The sequence below is a fragment of the Delphinapterus leucas genome, chromosome 5, assembly GCF_059928025.1.
Source record: "Delphinapterus leucas isolate spDelLeu-1000000601 "Yukka" chromosome 5, BTC_Dleu_Yukka2, whole genome shotgun sequence".
NCBI lineage: Eukaryota > Metazoa > Chordata > Mammalia > Artiodactyla > Monodontidae > Delphinapterus > Delphinapterus leucas.
In genome coordinates this window covers 93,932,696-93,945,760 of record NC_143133.1, presented here as the reverse complement: position 1 = coordinate 93,945,760, position 13,065 = coordinate 93,932,696, and the positions used below count along the sequence as shown (strand labels likewise).

At 39.5% G+C, this 13,065-nt stretch overlaps 1 protein-coding gene across 1 annotated transcript in view; it reads left to right on the top strand.

Annotated features, from left to right (window-relative positions):
* Nucleotides 1–6,287: 6,287 nt before the first annotated feature.
* LOC149749186 (uncharacterized) overlaps nucleotides 6,288–13,065 on the top strand; it is a 52,924-nt gene continuing 46,146 nt past the window's right edge. Inside the window, 3 exon segments of the mRNA XM_089911269.1 lie at nucleotides 6,288–6,528; nucleotides 8,101–8,213; nucleotides 8,215–8,240. Coding sequence (XP_089767395.1) covers nucleotides 6,288–6,528; nucleotides 8,101–8,213; nucleotides 8,215–8,240 — 380 coding nt within the window.

The following is a 13,065-nucleotide window of genomic DNA, read 5'->3' as shown; positions in this document are numbered from 1 at the left end:
TATTAGGTTGTTGTGTATGAGCAAATAAATGGAGAAATTTATGGCACTGAAGTAGCCTCAATGGAAGCATAATATCTTATGTATATTACCTCTTCAAAACTGTCTGATGAATGAAGGGAAAGATGAATGAAAAAGCGTACTCCTCTTAGGGTATTGGGGCACCGTTTTACCTGAAAACCCCATGTGAATTTGTATTTTTACTATGTATTCATATCTGTCTTAGAATTATAAGTGTAACATCTCGTAATAACTTTTAAAGAGGAACAAAAATAGTGAAATCTTTGAGTAAGATGGATTTTCCAGAAAGATGTGTTCAGTCTTTATCCTACACTTTTGTGTACCACTGGGCACCCTGTAGTGTTGCCCAATTCAATGCTTGTTGCTCTAATTCAATTGTTGTAGAAACACTAGGGTACCTTTTTGAAAATGCCATTGCCTGGGCCTCACTGAAGTCTAATTAAATCTGAATCTCTGGGAAAGATTTTTCTACTCTCCCCAGATGAATCTAGTGTGTACCCAGGGACAAGAGCCACCTCTCTACCTAAAGACTTAGCCAGTTTGCGAAACATGGATGAGGTTATATTAGACACCATCTACCTGTCTCCACATCACACCTCTCTTTGAAATTGTTTCCTTCATCCCTGGAACCTTAGGACAGCTGTAACTACAATGGTGAACTGATTGTAGGAAAGTGGAAACCTGGTCCTCATGCAAACCCAGGCCTTGTGTGTAGCCCCCTTTAGATCCTGATGAACAGTATCCAAGCTACTGATTCAACAGCAAATAAACAGAGCTACTACTTCTTTACGCTTGGGTCACTGATTTTTCTTTTTTGAAGTAACTTCCTATATCTTAAGAAAATTTTAATTTGACAAAATCCAAATTGTTGATTCCTGGAAATCTTTAATAATTATAATTTTATCAGTTTTAAAACCCCACAAAACTCTCCTACAATATTTTCAGTATTTGCTGAAGGATAACATCCCCCTTGCCTTAATCGTGTGCCAGATTACTCGTAAACCTGGACCATATGCCACTGCAATTTGCTGATGGGCCCAAGCTGCTTTGGTAGATAAAAAAATCCAAGGGGATTAGAATGGCTCAGTCCTCACTGTGAATAGAGCAATGACAGTAGGCCAGCTCCATGCTCTCCTGTCTTTCCTTCTCTGTCCATTACCTATAGTCTCTGCCCTAAGGTCATTAGTAACTCAAAACCCAAGGGTCACATCAGTGCCTGCAAAAATGTATTTCACCCTAATAAGGTCTTTCTTTAGACACTTAGACAGAAACCAAGTTTCAGATAAACACAGAGCATGCAAGGGATGAAATAGAGATCGTTATGTGCAAAAGTAGGAAATATTTCCCCAATTTTGGCTTTAGGATGATCCTGGGGGGAAAAACACTCTAAAATTGATGAGGGACATAAATTGCATCTTTCTCCTTTACTTGGCTCATGTGTCCTGTCTAGCACGGTTAATGATGTTATTCTCTGCCATCAACGTTTGTATGACTACAAGTTTTTCTATTTGTAATAAAATGGACCTCTATGGCTCTTGACTTGAAATCAGAATCAGGTAGTTGATTAAATTATTAAAATTTAAAATGACCTTTGGGAAAATTTAATTTTCTGAAAGACACTTTCCCACACTTCCATTTTTCCTTTCTATTGCAAGTGAAATTTGCCCCAAATAAGGAGGTCATTGTGATTTATCTCTTGTATTTTGAGATCCGTTTTCTTGATAGCAGCCACTTGTTTTAAACATCTGACATGGTGTCTCTAAAGGTAAAGCAATAAAGTATATGGATTTGAAGTATACTAGTTATTCATACAACTAAGAGTGCTTTATACAAATATAAAACAGTAGGAAAATGCTAGTTATTCAGATTTCTGTGTTACTATTAAATAATTTGCATACCGAACAGTCATGTGTGGATTTTAGAGGGTAGGATACTTAAAGTTTAGAGTTGGAAGCACTGTAGAACTCATCCAAACCAACGCAGGAATGATCTGCATTTTGTTCTACTCAATTCAAGAGTCTTCTCTAAATATCCCTGAAAAATATTATTTGAACACTCCTAATGATGAAGAATGCAAGAGAATCATTCTTTTTATTGAATTTGAATCTTACACCCTATAGCTATTATTTATAGTTCTGCCTTTTAGAGCCCATCAGAATAACTTTAATTTTGTTTTTCTCCATGACCACCCTTCATATACTTGTCTGAGAGACACAACTCTATCCTCAGGAATGTGACAGTCACGATGGCAAACTCTGTAAAAGCATTTGCCTTTCACTAGCAATCCCACTTCCTATATACAGGGAACAATGTTCCAACAGCATTATCCAATATTACAATCAGCCAATACCAATATATGTGTTCAAAATGAATCACACACATATTGACTGAGTGTCTTTTCTTGGCAGTCAGAAAGGGATCATGCTCTCCTGGGAATCCTCCTTACTTTCTTTTTTTGTGTAACATTAAAGTACAGCTTAATTAGAAGATCATGAATCATACTAAAAAACAACTCAGATCCCTTTCATATTCCCTGTGGTGGGGAGTTCTTTCTTAATCACATGTAAATTTATTAATAAATTAATTCATGAGCTTCTTACATTGTCTCTTAATCAAGTTTCTTTTAGTTGACAGTGACACAAACATAACTCCAACTCCCATTAGAAGCAAAGGGATTATTACTAAACATTATTGTTATTATTGCACAAGCAAGATTCAGGTAAAAGATTGCAGGTTTCTAGCAATGTAACCAAGACTTCCTTTCTCTTGATCTCTTGACATGTGGGGGGAAATGCACTGTTTTTCTTTACTCTCACGTGACCGTCACACTAAAAACATTTCTGACACCACATGTGTAGGTTTATTTCCCCAATGATCAATTCTCCAACACCAGCTGGGTGTCTTACAATTCAGCTCAGTTCTGACACTACTTACCTGGAATTAGCGTCAGATCACACAAGTTAAGGGTTCAGTGCCATAAGACTGTCCCCACTTCAGGTGCCAATCACAAGCCCCAGGTTGTCTGACTAACCAGCTATCAAACAGCCTTTCCACAACCATCTCCTTGGGTTGGATAATTTGCTACAAAACTCACAGAACTCAAGAAGTCATTTACTTACAGGCTTACTATATAATAAAGGATATGATCAAAAGGATAAAGATGAACAGCCAGATGAAGAGATACAGAGGGTGAGGGCCAGAAGGGCCCCAAGCACAGAAACTTCTATCCCCATGGAGCTGGGATGCACTGCCCTCCTGGAACGTGGATGTGTTCACCAATCATACTTTAGAAAATTCTACAGCGGCTTTACCATGTACACATGATCAATTATTAACTCATTTTCCAGCCCCCTCCTTCTCTGGAGAATGGGGGGATGGGGCTGAAAGTTCCAAACTTCTAATTATGGCTTGGTCTTTCTGGTGACCATCCTGCATCCAGAAGCCCACCAAGAGTCACCTCATTAAAACAAGAGATGCTCTTATGACTCAGGAAATTACAGGGGTTTTAGGAGTTCTGTGCGAGGAATCAAGGTCAAAGACCATATATTAGCAGGCACAAGAGGCAGAGACCAAAATATGTATCTTCACACAGAGGGAGAGCGTGAAGATGGCACCTGCCTTCCAAAGTCTCTGGAAAGGATTACAGTGAGCATTTAGATGTGTGTTTAATCAGAAGCCTGCCCCTTGGGCTGCAGCTGTGAAGATAAGCTAATAGACCTCTTTCACAGGAAGACTGGGTGTTTCAGTCGGCTTCTTCTGCACTTGGCTCGGGGGTGTAGCTGTGGTGAGTCCTCACTAGCCATTTAAGAACTGGTTCTCAGTTCACTATAGCCTTGTGGGTCTTGTGGACACAAGCCCCGTGGACTTTCAAAGCTAGATGTTTTGGGTGTCATCTCTCAGGTGCCTGGTCTTAAAAGTTTAGCTGCCATATTTGAGGTTGAAACCATTCGCTCCTCAGGAGAAGTTTGGGGTTGTAAGTTACTACCTGATTGTGTGGGTTGCTGTGCTGGGGGTGAGGTTTATGATGAGATAGTGTCTCAGCCTCTCCTACCCATTTTGATGTGGGTTTTTCTTGTTCATCCAATGTGTGGGAGTTGCTTAGCTAGTTTTGAGGTTTCTCTCTTAGGTGGCTGTAGAGTTGGTATGTCCATGGGAGGAGGTGAGTTCAGGATCCTTATAAATTGCCCTCTTGAACCTGATCCTCTCTGGTTGTCACATATCTATGTGTAGGTTGGTCCCTGGATCCCCAGCATGTCCAACTTGGGCTGTAATCCAGTTTGTATGGGTTGGAGGGAATTCAGGTTTCTCACTCTTCCAGATTATCACTTGATCTGTTATTGTCCCATTTTCTCCAGCTATAGCACAGGCTGTAGTATAGAGAGGGAAGCAAAGTGTCTAGAAGAGAACTATAGATTCCCCATTGTTTTCCACTTGTTTTTGTAGGTCTCATTCTGTCCTACTCTAGATAGGTGTTCTCCATGTGGCAGGTGACATGTTTACATAGCCTTGAATTCATAACATCCCAATTCAGTGGGCCTTATAGGAATGAAAAAGTTCTTGTAAGCCTCTGTATCAAAAATTCTAGGGTTGCTGGGGCTACATATATACAGCTGAACTGGTGACCATGACCACTGGATTGACATCATGATTGGTCAGGCCAGAGTCCTTTATACCCCACATTATACCCAGGTTCCATTACCTGCATTCTTACCTGGTCTCTCCATCTCCTTTCTATATTGATATGGAAGGCAAGGTGGTGTGGTTTAATGTGAACACCATGACCTTAGGACTTGAAATTCCTAGTGATTTTTGGTATTTTGAAAGCTGAAAAATATTTTTTTTAATTACTATGATTTTACTCTACTGAACTCCATCCATGAAATAGCCTAAAAAAGTGAATACAGGGCTTCCCTGGTGGCGCAGTGGTTGAGAGTCCACCTGCCGATGTAGGGGACACGGGTTCGTGCCCTGGTCCGGGAAGATCCCACATGCCACGGAGTGGCTGGGCCCGTGAGCCATGGCCGCTGAGCCTGCGCATCTGGAGCCTGTGCTCCTCAATGGCAGAGGCCACAACAGTGAGAGGTTCGCGAACCGTGGGGAAAAAAAAAAAAAAAAGTGAATACATTTCTGAAAATAGTTTTTTTTTGTTCTAAGATTAATTATATCATCAAACCCACACAAAACATCTGCCATGAAGAAAAGATACAAGGTGGATTTCTTTACAGTGATTAGAAAACAAAACAACAGAATTTATATTTAGGGCTCTGAGTTATGAGAAATGTCTTTAAGCTATTAACTTAAAAGGATTTCAAAGTCCCATTTTGTCCAATGAAAGCTTAGCAATACCAAACTGTATAAAGATGTATTTATTTAGTTTTGAGAGTTAAATAACCATTAAAAACTCTTAAAATCTTCAAACATCTTAAGCAATTCTTATAAACAGAGTACAAGATGTGGGAAGTGTGAAATCAAAAATGTTTTCACTCATTAGAGATGACCTTATATAGTTTCACCACTTATGAGTTATCAGGACATCTGTAACTTGTGAAAATGATTTTCCTATCTTATTCCCAAATATTATATATTTTCCTTTATTTTTGAAAACATGTATATATGCAAACGCACATATTGAGGGAAATATTTTTCACATTTACTTAGTTATACCAAGTTGTCAAAATAGGAGTTAAAAAATCCATTTGTTAAGACATCCCAACAAAGACATAACTAAACATACCACCAAAATTATGCATGGCCTGGCTCCTTCACAGAAAAGGTCACCTTTACCGAGGCATAACAAACTGGTGCATTGGAAGTTAGAGAAACATCAGTAAAGGCAAGTACATTTTTCACATGTGTACTGAAGGTACAGGAAAGTGAGCATAAATTTTAAAAGTTTTAAAAAGAGAAAAATGGGGAATGGAAGATCAATGAGCTGGACGAAAGCGTTAAGCAGATAAAGAAATGGAAATCTGTTTCAAATCTGTTTCCACGCAATCACTTCAAGAAGAAGAGAGAGGCAGTGTTTTAAAAAGACAGATTGGAAAATTCAGGCTGACTTTTGGGTATAATTATGCCAGTTGGCATCTGTATTGGGTGCATCACAGGCACTGCCTCACACCTTGTTGGGCCACTTTTTACTCCAGCCATTGCTGCAGCAACCAGTGGTGTGCAGCCCTAACGGGACAGGACTTGGCCTCAGCTTCACAGCCATATCTGCATCTCTATGGAGTAGGGTGAGGCAGAAATGATGCCCACTGGTGCCACCTGCTATGGGGAAAAGTAGAACACGAGAGCAGAAAAGGGTGTCAGCGTATGGAGCAGGGCGGGTTGCAATTTTTAGTAAGGTGGTCAGTGAAGGCCTCACTGGGAAGGTAATATCACAACAAAGACCTGAAGGGAGTGAGAGAGTGAGACACTCTGGGACAAGGGCCCTGTGGACACAGGAAACAGAGTGCAGCAGCTCTGAGGCCGCAGCATGGCTGGAAGGTTCACAAGGAACCCAGGAAACCAGTATTCCTGGAACAGAGTGAGCCATAGAGGCAGAGAAACAGGATCTGAGGGAGGAGGTGATGGTGCCAGGATATCAAGAGCCTCATAGGCCTCTCTAAAGTTGACGTCTTGGACTCTGATGGGATGGGAACTCAATGGGCGGTTTTGAGAGAGGAACCAACATGTCATGGCTGGTGTTGAGATTAGACTGGAGAGCATGGGTCCAAGTGTGGAAGCAGAGACATCTGTTAGGACACTATTGCAATCATTTGGTAGAGAGATCATAGCAGCTTTGCAAAAGTTGGGAGCAATAAATGCAGGAAGGTGAGGTGAGATTCTGGATTATTTAGAAGGTAGAACTTGTAGAATTTGATAACAGGAAGATGTGAAACCTGAGGAGAGGAGTGAAAAATAATTTCAAGGTTTTAATTGAGATACAGGAGGAAGAAATTGCCATTAACTGAAACTGGGAAGACTTTGACTTGGTTGTTGTGTTTGGGATTAAGTTTTGGATACAATAAGATTGAGATACCAATTAGACATCAGAATGGAAATATAAATTAAGCAGTATGCTTAATTTGTTATGTGTATGTGTCTGGAATTCAGAAGAGTGCCTGGGATGAGTTGTAAATTGGGGAGTCATCATCATCTAGATGGTATTTAAAGTCACAAAATTGGATGAATCACTGAGGTAGTGTGTGCAGGGATAAAAGAGGTATGTGGACTGAGCTGTGGGTCACTCCAATGTGTAGAGGTTGGTGAGCTAAGGAGAAGCCTGCAAAGGACCAGAGAAGGAGTGGACATTGAGGTAGAGGGTAGCAAACAACTTCTAAAGGGAAGACCAGAATGAAGTTATGGCTGAAGGGGATCTGTGAGGGCAAGAGAAGGATTCTTTGGTTAATTTTGGAGAGATAATAGCACGCGTAGAAGCTATTGGTAGGCAGGGGAAATTGGTGATGCAAAAGAAAAGAAACAATTGTGGAGCTATGGCCTCGAGTAAGCAAGAGGCCATGTGACTTCATATACAAAGGACCTTTAATAGGAACACAGGTTGTACAAAATGACAGGATAACAGGAAGCAAGCTAGGAAGGATACGTGGGCACAGATGCCGAGAGGAGGTTAGATGTGGTGATTCAAGCTTTCAAGCTTTTGAGAGTTGTTTTTTCATGGTTGCTATTTCCCTGTTAAACAGGAAGCAAGGTCAACGGCTGAAGTGATGATTGGGAGGAGGTGTTGGGTGCATGAGGACAGAGGAGGTTTAAAATGGTCCTCTGGAAGTGTGGGAGAGCTAATGGATTAGGGAAACATACATTGTCGCTGAGCTACATTAGGGACCTGTTTGACAGTGGGGCACATGCATTTAAAGTTGTGTGCTTTTCTCAGCCATGTTCAGCTGCGGGGAGGAGCAGAGCCATCAGAGTCGAATTTAACCAAGATTGGGGTTTTGCCAGTTTAATACGGTAAAATGGGAGAAAGCAGGGGACTGAGCGTGTACACAAGGAAGGAATTTCACAATAGCAATGGTTATATACTGCATCTTCATGTTTTCTTTCGAGTAAATTCCCTCATCTGACTTTAGCCTTTCTACTAAGGTATCACCTCTTATTCCTCCAACTTTGGAATCCCAGAATCACTGTTGTGTCTTCTTTCCTCTCACTCTCCAAATATACCTAATCACCAAGCAGCAGCTGTCACATCATTCCCACCCTCACCAGGGTCACTGTCACAGAAGGCAAGTGTAGGAGCTGCTGATGCATGGAACAGAGAGAACAGGGTGAGGGGGACACAGCAGTCTAGTGTCAGAAGATGGAGGGTCTAGAAATCTGAGTTAAAGGATACTACACTTAATTAAATTCTCCATCCCAGGAGAACCAGGAAGAAGTTGCACGGTTCTTTCTGACCTAACCTTAGAAATCTGAATTAAAGAGTAATCTGTTTTTGTAAATGACTTTCATTGGAACGCAGCCACATCCATTTCTTTACATGTTGTCTATGGCTGTTTTGGCACTTCAACAGCAGTGTTGAATGATTGCAGCAGAAACTGCATGGCCTGCAAAGCCTAAAATAGTTACTATCTGGCCCTTTATGAGGAAAAGTTTGCTAACCTCTAATCTGAAACACAAAGGAGTGTCCTAAGTGGAAGCTTTCAAACTGATCAGCCTTGACCTTTGTTGTATACTGACCCTCATAACATGTAATGGAAACCTACAGTATTTATAGAGCAATATCTACCCAAAGATCAAATTCCTCAGTGAGGTTAAAGGGCCATCGCTACCCCTCATTTCCTATCTCCAGAGATGCTCCCTAAGCCAAGACAAAACACATGTACTGCACCCAGATTTAAACATTAATTTTGGGATGTTTGCCAGACCAGATGTTTAGAAAAGCTAAATACCGTTGATTTATTTCTTACCCTTTATGAGGCAACATTAGAGACAATGGACCTTATCAGAACAAATGAGAATAAACAACAGAACGCAGATCAGAGGAGAATTAGGAAGAAATTCTATTGGATTTTATGATGCTATAATTAATTTTGTATGTAGAAAATCACTAATTATTAGCAAATTGTAACCTGCACCAACCGAATTTTATCTCATGGCAGCTGTGCAAGGATGGACTTTTCTGTTTCATGACTGTCACTCTTCCTTGTACAGTACTGTGAGCATAATTTCCAGTACCCTGAGAATGCTCTCCTGCAAAGGCAATTAATCACCCATCAAATGCCTTTTGAGCACTTAGTACACAGTAGAGGCTGGGAAAACAGAGATTAATAAGCCCTGATTGCGACCAACAATATTGCAGTACAGTGGCGATTTGCACCCAGAACTGCAACTATTGTTCTTAAGTTGTTTTGGATCATAGACCCTTATGAGATTGTGATCAAACATACAAATCCTATTTTTAGAAAAAAAAAATGTGCCAAGGCACATATAAACATAATTTTACATACAGTTTCAACAGGTGTTTTATTCACTGAAGGTAATTTATGAAAGTCCATATGGGAGTTTACCCCGTTTTTAGAGTCCTTGAGGTATGTAGCATGGGCACAACTGAAGAAGTGAGCTGGGGTGTGTGTGTGTGTTTGTGTGCATGTGCAAGTGCCTTATTTTCTTCAGGAGATTAAGATGGGAAAATATAATATTTTCTAGGTGGGAGGAATGGTTTATGCAAAAGTAATGAGACATGATACAGCAGGGGAATCCAGAAAGTCAAGGCAGTTTGGTCTGACACATTCCTAGGTTTTGTATATTGTATGGGTAGACTTGTCACTTTTCCTGAAGAACTGTATGTCCCTCAGGGGGACACACACTATGAGACATACTGTTTATCACATAACACTTAAGGACACATATTTGTTTGCCTTTGGCTGGTTGTTTTTTGCTGATTTTCTTGATTTTTTTTTTGCTTTCTTTCTTTTTTAAAAAAATTAAAGTATCAATTTATGCTACAAAACAAGGATCTTTATACATACTATATCATAGAATTTAATCAAACTTCGTAGCAATCTCGCTAGGTAAAATTTATATCACCTATAAGAAAACTGAGATCCAGAGAGGTAACTAATGTGATCAAGCCCACACAGCTAAACATAGCAGAGCTGGTAACAGGACACCCTTTTTTTCTGACCCTAGGTTCTATACTCTTTCCTCTGGGCTTAAGACAATGCTCCAAGTAAATTTTGTATTGTAGGATAACTGATCATTTCTGGCTAATGTAGAATACTCCCTTAGAGTAAGTCAGGATATAAATTAAAACCATACTTTTTATTTAGTATTTTACATAACAATTTAGTTTGGGCCAAGAATTTTGGAGGGAATAGGACTTATTTCTAGTTTTCTGTGATCTTTCACTCTTACCTACCCTGACTCTGGTTTTTATTTTGGTAAAGAGGAAGCTGGAGGAAGGCTTATAGCTGGGATTGAACTGAACAAGTAGGACAGACTGGTAAAGGCTTGGAAGGGCTAACACCTGGATTACAAAGCCCTGGGAATTCCTCCAAAACACAAATTCCAAGCAGTAGACAAAATGACTCAACATCATAAAGAGAATTACACGTTAAGAAGTTTCTAATACATGTTTTTAGCCTTCTTCAGGGATAGCGAAAATTTATAATGACATAACCACAAAGCAGAGAGGGCAATTATGGCCGAAGGACAGGCGAAAGTCTACATATTCATTCACATGTAGAGTCCTCTCCCATGTCCAAATGTGGCTTGAATCCTGTTAGCTTTGTTTTTCGACATAATGGATTATTTCTACAAGGTCTTTACAAAATTTAAACCCAGTTAACAAATGAACTCATATTGACATTTACATGCCAATTAAAGACTACATGTTCTGAGGTGATAGAATAAGAAGGAAGTGGCAGCACCCAAGTCCTTCTTGGCTGTGATAAGATTCAGGGAGACCAGACTTAAGAGTGGTACTCTGGCATCATATGAGGGCAGTTTTAGGATGTCTAAAATCCAACAGACAAAGAAAAGTGATTGAAGATGTCAAAGGGAGGAGGCTTCAGTAGATTCATCTGTCTTGCTTCATAAGTTATGCTGAGGGCCTGCTCTGAATACAGTACGAGAAGATCCATCGCTTGGTGAAATAATTTATAATGAGACATTGGATCATAGTCATAAGAAAGGGAAAGAAAATGTCAAAGGCACCTCCCAGTGTTGCATAAGTGACAGGGAAGCAGATCTGGAACAGAAAATGTTGAGCACTGCTTGTCTGTCCCCAGTTGAAGAACAACTTCTAACCCCATTAACCCAGAGCCAGTCAGGTCGCAGCTCTGTTTATGTGAAAGCTTCTGTGACCTTTCCGGCAGCCTTTCCCCTCAGCTGAATCCCAAGCACAGTCCCATTTCACAGCCTTGCATCATCTCCTCGGAACCAGGCCAGGTGGAGAGGGAACAGCTGGGAAGGGATGATTGTAAAAAGCCCCTACGATTCTACAGAGGGTCCAGAAATCTCCTTCACTAAGTGAACTTAAGGAGCCCAAGGGCACTTTCATCAAAGACAATGGCAGTGTGAGGAGAGACACAAAATGCGAGTTGATTGGTGTGACCACATTGCAGGGCAAAAGACATTTATAATGAAGCTAAAAATTTTATATATTTCTTAGCATTTGGTAATATGACCACAGACATGTTCACTAAAGCCTAGGAACAGATGCTCTTGATTCAACAGTAGGGCATAAAGTCCCACAGCAAATACATAAAGTTCCACTGTATTTTCATAATTGAAATGTTTAAAGACACTTTCAATTGTTCAGTGTCACTGCATACATTATGACTCATTTAAAAAAGAATCTCAGTTTCTAAACTGACTCTTTAGTGGGTTTTCAGTAGATCCATAACATGAACTGAAATTATTTTGAGTATCAGTTGGTATCATTTAATCTTATCTCATTGCTCTAAATTGAAAGCCACTGTTACTCAAGCATATCTTGGAGAGATATGATGCCATTTTCCCCCTCTATTTTGGTTGTTTGAATACATTTCATTGCTGTTTCATGATTTACAAGCTGGGTATTACTGTGGAACTTTTAATTCTCTCTGAGTCTGTGTAATTGCAGCTACAAGATGGAGATGCCATCAGAATCTACCTGATACAGTTGTTTGAGAATTAAGTGGGATAATATATGTAGTGCTTAGCAAAATGTTGGGACATAGAAAGTGCTCCGTAAGTGCTGGCTATAATAATCTTTATCATCACCATCATTATTCATCTAAATTCAGGTTAGTCAGAGGATACATTAATATTAAAATGATGAATTTTACATTTGAAGATAGCTTATAACTTCTGATTATTAACTTAATGCAATTAACAATACCATCTAATTTGAAAATGTACAAATATTTCATCATCCTCCAAATTTGCTTGGTAAGGGAGTCATATATACAGAGGGAGAGCTGCTGTTTTTAATTATTCAAAATTTTTTAAATATCCAGGTTTAATTTTCAGGCATGATAATATTTCATATTTGGGACCAATCTAAAACTCTCAATGATTAAAATTTGTTGATAATCATATTTGCATTAAACATTTTATCTTATCTTTAAATCTAATATGCCAACATAGAATCTTTGATGTTTTAAAATTTGTTTATTCAAAGAAAACATAGAAACATTTGTATACCAAAGTGGAATGCTTTAAAAAATGTGCCACTCAGAGGAAGTTGGGAACAATGTTTGACCTCAAACCCATTTGTTTGCTCTATTTTAGGGCAGCAGATTCTCAAGCTTTATTGAGAAATGTTCAGAGATGAGCAGAAAGTGTTTTGAAATCAGAAAAACAAGATGTGTGTCAGTGCTTATCTGCCACAGCAAGGAGACCTCCTTTGTTTAAAGGCCAGCCAAGTATTGTCTCTGGATCTTCATGTACGCATCCTAGTGACATAAATGGGAGTGTCAGGTTGAAATCCTTCCAGACTTGGAGACCTCATATGCTGGACCTTTTAGACCTTGATATGAGAATAGTTTCCAGGCTTAGAATCAGATGTAATGAGAATGAAATCGTTTTCTAAAAGCTTCAAATCTAATTTAATCAGGGTAAGTCCTG